At 40.4% G+C, this 13,584-nt stretch overlaps 1 protein-coding gene across 8 annotated transcripts in view; it reads right to left on the reverse strand.

Annotated features, from left to right (window-relative positions):
• The window catches only part of dab1b (DAB adaptor protein 1b), a 74,263-nt gene that overhangs the window by 23,561 nt on the left and 37,118 nt on the right, over nt 1–13,584 (reverse strand). For 5 of the 8 annotated variants that reach the window (XM_088334933.1, XM_088334932.1, XM_088334930.1 and 2 more), the window contains exons 3-4: nt 6,336–6,475; nt 191–289 (exon numbers count right to left, since the gene is read on the reverse strand). In XM_088334933.1, coding sequence (XP_088191059.1) covers nt 191–289; nt 6,336–6,475 — 239 coding nt within the window. Of the gene's footprint in view, nt 1–190; nt 290–6,335; nt 6,476–6,755; nt 6,816–10,277; nt 10,508–13,116; nt 13,208–13,584 lie in introns of those variants that run through there. The other 3 variants (XM_088334934.1, XM_088334935.1, XM_088334931.1) reach the window with 3 other exon arrangements.

Here is a 13,584-nt window from a genome sequence, read left to right on the forward strand (position 1 = left end):
CTGGCAGTATGTTATTTTCTGCCAAGTTAACAAGATGGTAAACTTGGCAGACATTCTAAAATCGAGTGTGCAAACATCTGCCCTTTGGATGTCCTATACAGCAGATGTTTTATTGCAGCATCTGGATGAGACCTCCTGGTCTTGGATGGGGAAATATAAATTTGCTGACAGTCGCTTACTTGGTACTCACCCCAGATCTTTCACAGTAAATCTTGATCCCTCCAAAGGATACAGTCAAAAATACCCTTTGTTTGTGCTCCCCTTTGGAACGTGCTGTGGAAGCCATGCCCTGCAGGAGATGATAAGGAGAAAGGTGAGAAGAGCATGTGATTTATTCTTGGGGGACACAAGGCTGAATTGAAAATTTGGTGGATGGGTTGACGTTGATGACGTTAGATATGATCAGACAAATATTTCCACCTTAAAATATTTCAGATGACCTTGAGCAGCCAGTGGAATGTGTTTTCCCTCTTCCGGGCTTCACATATGTTCTTTAATCTATGTATTTTAGGATGGGCGTGTCAAATATTGAAGGCTTCAATTTGGCAAGGAGGACAAACATTTACCACTCGTGTCACAATGTTAAAACATGAAAATAGACAATCTGACTTGATTACAAAACTAATAAACGTCGATATTTAGGAATTCCAAAAGTGTTAGCCATGAATTTTGAGAAGGAGTATGTTTCTATGTCCTTTAAGGGCTGGGATCAATTACGTTCGGCAATATTGTACAATTTCCAGAAAAATTACCGATTTTTGAGAAGCTTTCCAAAGACCTGAGCTCTCGCCAGAGGTTTTAGTCCTTAATAGTTTAAGGAGTTGTACTGCACTTTGGTGTTACACACTTGAATACTAGCTGACAAGAATAAGTGAAGATTTGCTAAAGTTCAGTCTAGCTGACTGAACAACCGAGAGAGCCTTTGAAGACAGTTTTTTTTTCTCAGGGGGAGCAGTTAGACGAAAAAAAACCCCTAACATTTTGACTATGTTCCTTTTGACGTGACCAGTGTGCTTGATGTGTCGTTCAATGAACAAAGGTTGGCAGTGAATAAAGGGGAGGAGAACAAAAGACCTGCAGAATGTCTGACAAAACCACAGTGACATTAACAAGTGTGAACCTCGCTTTTAATCAGTCTTACTTCACCTCCAAACTTTATAGCTCAACTTTTATTTGACATGCATGTCAATCTGGTTCCTATCATCTGGACAGTGAGAAAGAAAGGCAAAGAGACAGTTTATATTTATAGTCTGTTGACTCAAAAGTGCAAAGCGGTGCACCATCAAACATGGTTTATGGTAGGGCTGACCTCAATTCGAAATGTAGTTGGTCATCAGGGGAATATTATGAAAGCCTCAAATCCAGCGACATGCTTTATGAAATGAGGAAACTGAGTCTGGGGATTCAGAGTTTGGGTATGCTTTTGTATGTCTGGGGGGCAAAGTTGCCAAGGTGGTTAAAATAAAAAAAACATCTTGCTGGTTAGAGCCTAGGTAACCGTCCAGGTTTGAAAAAATAATGTTTACACAGTTTATCTTGGTTGATCTGCAATATTACAGCAAAAACAAAAACAGCATACTGAAATGTGAGATCATGGGCTTAGGCCAGAAAAAAATTAAAGTACTCTCAAAAGCATGGGGATGATGTGAGTTCAAGTGACGTTTGGTCTTGTTTACAGGTAGATGAAAAGTTCTAATGATGTGGATCTGTATTGGGCTGTTGTACTGAGAAACGAGCAGTGGCGATATCCATCCATTTTCTGCACCGCTTATCCGTAGTAGGGTCCCGGGGGTGCTGGAGCCCATCCCAAGCCATCTTCGGCCAGTGGGAAGGGGACACCATGAACTGGTTGCCAGCCAGTCGCAGGGAACACAGAGACGGACAACTCACTTGCTCATTCAAACCTAGGGACAGTTTGGACCGGCCAATTAACATGCATGTTTTTGGAATTTGCGAGGAAACCGGAGTGCCCAGGGGAAACCCTTGCAAGCACTGGGAGAATATGCAAACGCCACACAGGATGGTTCGATATCATGACCTCAGAACTGTGCCGCACACGCGCTAACCTTTGCGCTGCCCTGCTGCCTGCAGTGGTGATACCTTTCCACAATTACCCACAGTTTGGTCTTTCCAGTGACCGAAACACCAATACTAAATCATTTGTATTTATAGGGATTGCGGATATTTCCATAAAGATTAAATAAAAAGCTCATTCACTCATGACATCTTAGGTATCTGGCAAGAATACCTGTTGGATTGCTGAATCATCAAGTGTACTTGTTGTGCCCCACTTTAAGGACGTCCCAGCAAAGATCTCACAGGCAATATGAAGTATATAGTCTAGGGATTTTTCTGAAAGAGTCTGATTAAAATGTCCGTCGAGAGGAAACTCTGAGCCTCACTCCTTTATTTTTAATTGGATCCCTTAATCATTAGTGTTGTAGGCCTGGTGACGCCCATCCCTCTCCGGGCAACATATTTTTCCACCTGGTCTTGAACCGAAGACCTTTCGTGCATTGGTTGAATGTGGTAACCACTGCGCTACAATGGAATATCAAATTAAAGGTTTTAGAAAGCCTTTGAGCCTAATGACAATCTGAAATACTGGCTAAAATCTATTTTTGTGGTGATTTGTTATGAATAACAGGCAGTCCTTATCACAAAATGCACAAAATCAGCTTCCACAGAACATTTGCGTGGGCTAGCACAAGCAACAGACCAGTGAGGGGGTCGATAAATCTTGTCAATCAAGCATCGCCTTTTCTATTTGGTAGATTAGGTCTCACGGTAGTGAGATGCAACTCAATTGTGACCTTGTCCCCTTTCACAATCCCCAACTTAGATAAAGGTAGGTCCGTATTGACTTCCACTGACTGTTGGTGGCTCACTGCTAGAGTGATACAGATATTAATGCTGGTTTGTCAAAGCCAGGTTGCCAAAAGTTTCTTAAATTAAATTTAGGTATGAAGAAGTTTTCATCTTTTCAAGAACAATTATTCTGCAAAGGAAACACTTAATTTGGGAATTCCAAAAATCACCCTGGAGTTGATTGCATGCAGTGCTGGGATTGGCCATTGAGGTTCCCTTTCACCCCTTCAACACCTGCCTCGTGCAGACAAATTCCATCGAAGAAAACTATTTGACCGGGACCCCTGACTCATTCTGAAATATCACTTATAAGGAAAGTGAGAAATACAATTTGTAAAAAATAACATGTATGTAAATTTGCTTGCAGGTTAAAACAACTACTAGCATTCCTTTCACTGTTTTGCCTTTTTCAGGAACTGTACAAAAAAAACAAATGAAAGCTGTGATCGAAATGAGTTAAAGTAATTTTCACAGATTGAGGTGAATTCTTTCCTTTATCAAATATGGTCTTTTGACAGGGTCTGTATGTGATCTGTAAAAGATCAACAACTCCTGAAATAGATGCTAATTTCTAGCGTTTGATTGCTGTCCTTTGGCTTTATGTGTTTACTTGAACAGTTGACACTGGAAGACGACCGAATTACGCTCATTTGCTATGGGCTCGCAACAAACAATATGATGCCTCAGTAAAAAACTTTTAAATGCACCAAAGAATATTACATTTTAAATAACTATCTCAAATTATTTCAGAATTTTTAAACATTATATCTATCTCCCCTGGTAAGATCCCTCGAGAGGGGTGACCGACAGCAAGACAAAAATATACACAAAAATAAAGAAAATAAAAAAGGGAAAACGTAGCAATAAATAGACACAAACATTTTTGGACCATGGCCAACCCAAATGCCCAAACAAGCTAAGCACCTCGGCACCCAGGTTGGTCATGCTTTCGTCCCTCCAGATGAAACAGGACACAAGAAGGCGGTCATGTCACTCACGTCAAGGTGAGACAACACACTCTTATGTTCAAGAGAAGGGCCCGACAGCTTTCACTGGTTTACCCCTGCCGCATCATACAGGTGCCCTGCCCATCCCTTAGAACACGTCAAAACATCTGACTATCTGTTTACAACAATCCCTCCACTCATTCCTATCACCAACAAGAGCTCTAGCTTCCACTATATTTAGACCTCTTACCTGCAGTGCACTCATAACACCATCCATCCATGTCAATCGCGGCCATCCTCTTGATCTCCTTCCATCTACTTCTACACTGTAGATCCTCTTCAACATTCACTCCTCATCCATCCTCTCCATGTGTCCAGACTCCAAACCAACCGAGTACTCTCTTATCCACACGCTCACAATTTCATTTGTCAATCCATCCAAACTTGTCACTCCTAACATACTCCTCAAACACTTCATCTCAAAAACATGTCATTTCTTTATCAAATCTGCATTCAGGCTCCAAGTCTCTGCACCATTCAACACAGTCGGCACAATCACATTTTCATACAGTCCCCTCTTAACATCCATGCTCATACTCTTTTGCTCATCACTCTCCTCAGAGCACCCAAAACCTTGCTTTCTTGATTCACTCTGTGCAATACCTCACACTCCATTCCACCAACTGCAGCCACATCACAACCCAAGTACCTGAAGCTTTCAACTTCTTCCAGCACCTGTCCATGCAACCTGATTTCTAACGTCATGCCCACTCCATCACGTGAACACTTCATCACCTTACTCTTTCCAACATTCACACATAACTTACGCCTATCACACACTCCTCCAAACTCCGTTACCAACCTTCTCAATGTTTACTCAGAATCAGCCACAAGCGCTGTGTCATCTGCCAACAACCACTGACTTACTTGCCACTCTGTTCCACTGTTATCCATCATCTCTACACCTCTGCCAGATACTGTAGCATTCACCTCTCTCACCACACCATCCATGTACACATTAAACAGCCATGGTGACATCACACACCCCTGTCTCACACCAGTCAACACAGGGAACCACTCACTTGTCTCATTCCCCACTCTTACACATGCTCTACTGTTCACATAAAAACTCTTCAATGCTTCCAACAAATTTCCCCCCACTCCATACATTACCATCACCTGCCACAGTGCCTCTATATCAACTCTGTCATACGCCTTTTCCAAGTCCATGAAAGCCATATAAACATCCTTACCTTTTGCTAAATATTTCTCACACACCTGACGTACTGCAAACACCTGATCCGTACATCCTCTTCCTTTCCTGAAACCACTCTGCTCCTCCATCACCACCTCAGCCTCTCATTCTCTTAATCAAGACTCTTCCATACAGCTTACCACAGACAACAAACTGATACCTCTCGAATTGCTACATTCATACTTATCACCTTCGCCCTTCTACAATGGCACCACACATGCACTACTCCAATCAACAGGAATATCCAAAAAAATAAAATCAAACTCAGAGAACAAGATTAGTATAATTAGTAAGATAAGCATTATTTTAATCGCTATTGTTTTTACTTTAGTTAATTTAAAAAATGGAGGTCTGGTAGCTGTGCTCCTTCTGGAAAATCTCATAGTTCCCTAATACCAAGACATCATACTCAAAACTGCCTTTTGTCTTTTTAGTTCTTTAGTGCAGTGGTTACTTACCTTTCGTGTGGTTTCATGTCTGACTATATTCTCTTTGCATGGCATCATAATAACATTAGTCATCATAATATGGTAATATCAAAAAGCTTAAATCCACTATGCCAACCCTAGACTAATGGGGATCTAATTGAGATGGAAAAATATATTAGATTTTATCCCATCATCCCACTATTTTTACTCACGATACCACAACAATGCATAAGCTAAATGCTTTCCCACAATGCATCTTTACATGGTAATATAACTTAATGTATTGGAGAAATAGCAGAATGATGAAATAAAACACTTTTTGATTTAACATGCACAATCCTAGTGAGCTTGTGGGTAGGATTGTGCACTCTCACTGCCATGATCCAGGTTTTATTCCTGCTCCATCCAATGCTAAGCAAATAAGGTCAGCGATATTAGTCGATTGATCAATCATTGCTCAATTATGGTGATATAGTATTGTAAAACCTCAGTGTTGCGCGCATCTAAACGTTGGTTTTCTTTTGGGCTGAAAAATAAATGCGTGTATACAAGATTACATTCAGTATATTCGAAAATAAAGGCATTATTTTTCTTTCTGTGAATCCTAGTACCAATCGACCCGTGGACCCGGTATCTATCCACGGCTCGGTAGTTGCGACCACTGCTTTAATGTTAAAGTGAATCGACAAAGCGTGAGCAAGGAGACAGTATTTGTTGCTTATTGAATAGACAATTCAGATGTGCTCACACATATTTTGTCCAAATCTGAGAGACACAGACATAAAGAGTTCAATTTTTCTCTCTCACAAACAGACTAACACACACTGAAGTCTGCACCTTGAGCTTCATCATGGAATCCTGGCACAGTTTGTCCCCGCGCGCCGCCGTCACCTCATCAATCCCGATCAACTTGGCCTTGTAGCGAACGCCGTCTCCACGGAAACGCTTAATAAGCCCAGCCTCAGTTCGGTCAGGACCTGAGGCGGGAAGACAAAGAAGGGAGGGGAGGACATGGGTGCATGAGTTGGCAGCTATGGCATAAATATTTATGGAACAGGAAATGCAGAGTGAATCATAAATTAGCGGCGAGTGAGGAAATAATGAAGCAAAAACTGTATTTACTGCCTTTCGTAAGCTCTTTTTGAAGTTGAACTAACTTTCACTAAACAGGGCCTTCCTTGGTGGAGGTAAGATTGAGATGGGAGGAGGCAGGGTTTCTTAACCAGTGTGCTACAGTACACCAGTGTGCTATGATACCTTGTCTGTTGAGCTGCAGGAATTTGTCCAATTTCATCTCATCAGGGTTCGTACACCTTTTTCATGACCAAATCCAAGCACTTTTTAAGGACTTCCAAATGAAAATTGTAACTTGCCTCAGTACCTTTGAAAAAAGAAATCTGTTGTGAAGTATTGTGCAGAATCACAAGTATATCTGCTATGTGCCAATTTTAATCTTGTGTGTGCATTTATCAAGATATATGATTTTAAGGTCTTGAGTAAATTGTGAAAACATTTGTTTTTTAAAACAATCTCTCCCATTAAATGTGGTGGGTGAAAATGTAGCTTACATTTTCAGTTGCAGGGAAATTCTTCCCATTACAATTTACCTCAAGGAAACGCTACCTTAATTTTTTTAATGGCCCAAAAAACAATTTCCATGATTTATACGTAATCCTTGCACCTGTCTTTTGTACAATGCCGTACAAACTAATGCCAGCTGCAGTTAATCATGCGGGAGGAAGAAATGGCAATGGCAAAGAAAAGCCAAGTGAGAGTAGTATGTGCGTCTTTTTTAGGCAGACTTGTTGAGAAACATGGCAACAATTTCAAGCATTACCATGCAATTCACTTTCCTGCACTTTTAAGACTTTGAAAACAGAACATTAAAATTCAAGCATTTTTAAGGATTTCATGCATCTGTTAGAACCCTGTCTAAATCTTTTCCTGAATAACAACACCAAGATGGAATTTACAATGTATTTATTTAATGTCCTAAAAAGTCTGATTCATCACTAGATGTGCCAAAAAGTCATTTCCCTTGTCATAATTTTTGCATTTATTTATATCTTTCAGAATGACTTACTTTTCTTTCCATTCTCTAACAATTGTTTCCGGTACCGTGAATAACAATAGTGTGATAATGAAATCAAACATATGCCTCTTCGTAAGTCATCCGTATTACTGATGGTTTAGTGTTTGGTGCTCTCCCCATCGCGACCCGGGTTCGATTCTTATTGCATTTAACGTTTTGTGATTTCGTTCAACAATATTTTTCGTCTGATCAATCATCATGAAATGAAATGAAATGATCTGCATTTATATAGCGCTTTTCAAGTCAATGACTTCCCAAAGCGCTTTACAATGTGCTCCACATTTCCCAATAGCGGCCTTGCAGCCATGTAAGGCGCTAACATGCTTATTGGGGGTATTATGGGTTCAGTGTCTTACCCAAGGACACTTCGACATGTAACACGGACGAGCCGGGATTCGAGCTGGGATCCCTTGATCCCAAGACGAGCGCTCTACCTCCTGAGCTACTGCCCCACCAAATATAGTAATGCAACGTAAGACGTCATGTATAACGCGCATCCAAACTATGGGTTCTCTTTTAGTTATACTTGTCTCATATTTTATTATGTACAAATGATAAAGTTTGTCTTATTTTTCAACAAAAACAAGTACAGTGTTGTAGTAAAAAGCAAAAATTTAAACACATAAATTAGCCAAACAATGTGCTCTGGAGATAGTATTGTTTGTTTTAAAGTGACGTCTGACAATTAGATTGGACATTTTACATTTTTATTTGCTCATTGTACTGGACAAAATTAACTTAGAAGGGGTTCTACTTATAGATAATTTTTCTCATTTTTATTCTATTTTTTTCTTATTGTACAAAAAAGGAGAGAAATCACAAAAAAACACAAACATTTAGTAAACAAATTGAAAATTTCCTTGCCATGGTGCCTCCAATCCATCCATTATCTGCACCGCTTATTCTCAGTAGGGTCACGGGGGTGCTGGAGCCCATCCCAGTATACTTTGGGCAGTGGGCATGGGACAACCTGAAGTGGTTGCCAGCCATTCGCGGGCCTCCAATCCTCTATACCCCAAATCTTTCTTTACTACCTTTACCCATTCTGATTCTGACTACCTGATAAGTTTATTTGTTTTTTAATATTAGACACCTGCAAAAGAGATTGCATAGTATATCAGTTTGTTGTTTTGACTAGAATTGCGCACTATTGTTTGTATTGTGTCAATACCACAGGATAGTGACACGGACAGTAATTTTTTGCAGTTATAATTTTATTGATATGAGCCTGAACCCGCAACATGTGTTCTTATCCGTACAAACAATTTTTCCTTGTAACTTGTGCTTCAAGGTCTTGAGAACCTCAGGTAATTTAACAGTTATCCAGGCCCTTCATTGACTCAATTCTAGGTCATAAGAACATCTTTTAACAACAGTGTAAAAGAGAATATGTGAGAAAAAAAAAGACACTCACGAGACTCTCTCAATCGCTAGATTTTCAACCTTAGATTTCATGACGTTATTTTTCGTGATGAAAAAAAAAACAAGAAATTATCTGGGTTTTTCAAATGAATGCAAAGTCGTGGGTGTAATACAGGCGCTTGTCTTGGCTATGCATACTCTCTATCATTAATTCATGAGGGCACAATCCTCCAAACGTTGGGGGAGGGCTTGATGATACTAAAGTCATTAAAGTCTCTCAGCAAGTAAATGTCAAATCTGAGCCTTATTTAGGATGTGAGTGCTTGCCAAATGATGATGAGTCGCAAATATGGCCACAATGTAGTCCACTGAGCACAGCTTGTCACGCAATCGCGCACTCATAAGGTAAACAACACTTCAATACAGCATGAAACTTAGGATAAAGAAACAAAATACAGTGATCTACCCGATTCAAACGATCCCTTTGTACAGGGCTCTACAGTCATATAGTATTAAGCGTTGCATGGCACTTTTACTGACTCATACTTGAATGTGTTGTAAAATGCATGCTGCTCCAGTTGCATTTTAAACACCATCAGTCCGAATCAGTACAGCTCTCTCCGATGAGTTTTAACCAGATGTTCTGCGCCATTTGTTACTTTACATTCGACGTGCCGCTTCCCCTAATAACACTTCAGGAAAGATCTACAGTGTTATGCAGAGATACAGATGAAAAAAAAAATCCTAATGTCTTGCATACTGAAGAGAGTCTTGACACAGTGGCATAACTTGTGTGAGACGTGCTCCGGGTTCAGATCAAGACAAGCCCGTGTGCTGTATTTGAAGACGAAAGTGCTGTGAGGCATGCTGTTTCATGTTGTCACACACTGTGAAGAAAAGAGTCGAGTGCGCAAGTGTGTTTGTGTGTAAAGTGCGGTGACACATTTTTCGCTGGCTTTTTTTGGGATTTGCAATTACCCAAGGTTCAATGGTCCTCGCAACATTTCTGGCATTTGAGCCTGAAGCTCGTAATGTGCCTGACAGAGGCTTGCCTGGAGTATAGTCTACTGTTGGTCTGCATTTAAGTGGATCTTAACATGCCAATAGGGGATGTCGTGGTGGTCTAAATGGGGTTAAAGCGCAATAGAGATCTTAGCCACAACAGCTGCCCGTTCAAAAACACAGAGAAAGAGTTTGATGTCTATCAAGAAAAAAACGGACGCCAGCTGGACAGTAAAAGCTTTCACCCAATACAACAATAGCCAAACTGGCTGTGGAACAGGACCGTGGAGAGCAGGATTACAGTTAGTCGTGCTCCTGCTTACTGTTTCGGGGCTCGTCTTCTGTCACCGCACTCGAATGGGGACAGCGAGGGGACAGATGGCAGCAGATGGAGTGTCAGAAGCATCCCTCCAGATATAAGGCCTTGGCAACTGCAAACTTTTCGTTGGGGAAACGGGCATCCGAGAAACTTAACCTTTGACCCCCTGCGAGGATGTACCGGTGTCGGCTTGTCTCCTCGCGTTAGAACAACACCGTCCCTCCGGCAATTCGTAATTGCCATGGCGAAGCTGCTTGTGCCTCGCCTTCTTATTCTGTAGATGCTACGTCCAATGGTTAATCCCTGCAGAGGACTTAAATGACAACAATCGTTATGTGTCCTCTCTGACCTCATATCATCTAAGCAGTAGTAAAGATGTTGAATGGATAATTTTTGAGAAAGGCAAATCTGTCCCTGCCATCTGCCTTCCTCATGCCATCAAAATAACTTTCATAAGCCTTAGCAAACACAGATACAGTTTTAAAGGCAGCAGACTGAGGGTTCATTGATGGATTGTACACACTTGCTGAATTAATAAGGGCTATTTAGTAAATCTTCAAAATATAAAATATTACAACAGTTTGCTGCAACTGTTTTCTGTACTGCTATCACAGAAGCAATGTCGGGGAAGAGAGAGTTCTGAAACCAGGTATATGTACCGAACTGATACCCTGCCTTAATTCAAGTCATTGGTGCCAGTAGAAGCCCAGTGCTTAACGATCAGGAAACAAAAGTACCAGATTAAAAGAATACAAAAAAATTAAATCGTCCAAAATTGATTGGCACATTATCTGAGATTATTCATTTTGACCATACCTTTTGGGTAATTGGGATTTTTAACAAAATATTTTCTGCTTACTTTTCAAAACCTTATTTACGCGCGGTACTCATGTACCCTTATCCTAAAAGGGTTTGTCCCAAAAGAAACATATTATAAAAATGTTGTTAATATAAAGATAAATGAAAACAACACTCAAAAGGTTTGGGGAAAAATGGGGTACAAAAACAGACCTATAACTTACTTTTGCTGTTCAGATTTTCGAGAAAAAAATGGATCTGATTGGCCTAAGTAGTGCATTGTCCTTTTTATTATAAAAATGGAATAGTTTGTGCCCAATTATTATTTGTGTATTTGAATAATTTTTTATTCATTTTATTTTAGAATTGTCATCACTACTTTCCATAGCTATGACCATCATGGATATTCAAGAGTTGAAATCTATTTTTATTTCAATTTAGGATACCAACCATTCAAGTGTGGGCCAGCTCGGTAGCCTAGATGGTAGGGCGCCCGCTCCGAGACTGGGAAGTTGCTGTTTCAAGCCTCGGCCGAGTCATACCTAAGACTTACAACATTGGTACTCATTGCCTCCCTGCTTGGCGCTTGGCATTAAGGGTTGGAATTGGGGGGTTTGGTCACCCAACACAGCAGTTGGGTCTAAAATGGCTGCGGCTGCATGGGCTCGCTACTGTTTAACTGTACGGGTCAGGTGTATCAACATTTCGTTCTGTGTGCATGGTGACAAAGAATGACAATAAAAGTAAATTCTATAATTCTTTAAAAAAGTGTGATGAATTAGCTACTGTGTGGTATTTTTCATTGCAAGACCCCCCTTTTCACCTCTCCCATCCTGTTGGACATGTCATGGACGTATGTCTTGGGTAATCTCATCACAAGTGGACGGATTAAAGTGACTGTTGCTATGGAGACGTAGTACAATTTTTGTCAGGGTCTGTGGAGGTGCATTATCTTTAGGATGCCAGAATACATGGAAATCAGGTTGCCTTTATTTTGTCAAGTAATGACAATATGTAAGACCAGCTGATCAAATTACTGCATTCTCCTGACTGTAAAGCGCAGCTAAAACCTCCAAATGCATGTGCAGAGTATGCCTTATATCCCGGAAAACACAGTGGATGGATTTGAAATGCATTATGCGCAATTAGAAAATAACTCAAAGTTTGGGTGTGCGCTACTATGCAGTTTTACATTATGGTATACGACCAAATTTGTGAAATGATTGATCAATTCAAAAATATTGCTGACCAGAATTGCAAAACATTGTCCACCAGAAATGTAAGCATCCTTTAACTCCAGAGTTAAAACAGCATTAAAGCTTTAACTTTCAGTTTTTTCAACAGCACTACAATTACCAGTAATCAAACCGGAATCTCTAAATACAAGGGGACCTTGAACTCCAGGATTTTACATCACTCTCAATAAGACGTTTGTGATTGTCAACTGACATTTTGTTCCAATTAATCAGAGCACATAGCTCCTTCTGTTTCTAGTTTGAATGTGTTCATACTGCATGTTTTCTCTCCTTTCATAGATTTCCTATACGATTCATACTAAGATACTTCAAAATAGTCCAATGCCATGTTTTTACCAGAGTGCTAGGGGTCAATATCATATTGGAGGGCGGCACATTCTGAAGCCAAAACAAATGTTCTGATGACTGGTAACATATTTTCCGCCAGAATTCTTTCGCAGTACTGATCGTGGACTGCACAAATTATAAACACTGATTGATGCAGAAAGCTGCCTGACCACACTGTATTTTTTCCCTGAAGGGCGAGAACAGTGTTGTCCCTTAATGTAAGAACTTGACATTGTAGCGGCCTTGGGCCTGACATTAAAAGATGGGGTGAAAAAGAGACATTTGGATAATTGTTGTTGTTTTGTGATGTTGTCTGATAAAAGGTCATTCATGTTTTCAAGCTAAATGTCGCACTGGTTAGGTCAGACATTCTAAAGCTTTATCTGGACACATTTTCATTGCAATTAGTAGAAAATAAGTAGAATATAAAACAACAGATTCAGGAAAATAAATCTGACTTACGATTACAGCTTACAACTATAAACTTCAAACTGAATTGTGGAGGCTGTCACTCAGGGCCGTTGCTAGCCATTTGAGTGCCCTAAGCACAAATGCTTTGTGGTTTGCACAGGTGTTCACCAAATTTCGAATGAGGCATAATCGAACATACCACTGAGAGGGGAGGGCGGCACCGTGAGACTGGAGATAGACTGGGGCACAAAGCAGATTCACCCCTTTTCTCGGGATATTTGGTTTATGCTGCTTTTGTATTGTTTAACCATATTAGTGCACATTATTAACACTTTCAACACTTTTTTTTCCCATGACCTTGATCTTTTTGGTGCCCTCCTGGGCACTTGATGCCCCACGCAGTGCACGTTATGTGCAATTGCGGAGCTACGGCACTGCTGTCACTTTTTTAATCATGACAGCTAACTCTGACCCAAAGAGTAACTGCAGCTTGTCAAATTTGGGATGGTCTTTGACTCA

The sequence above is a fragment of the Urocampus carinirostris genome, chromosome 1 (assembly GCF_059441175.1).
Source record: "Urocampus carinirostris isolate Australia breed hairy pipefish chromosome 1, RoL_Ucar_1.0, whole genome shotgun sequence".
Taxonomy (NCBI): Eukaryota; Metazoa; Chordata; class Actinopteri; order Syngnathiformes; family Syngnathidae; genus Urocampus; species Urocampus carinirostris.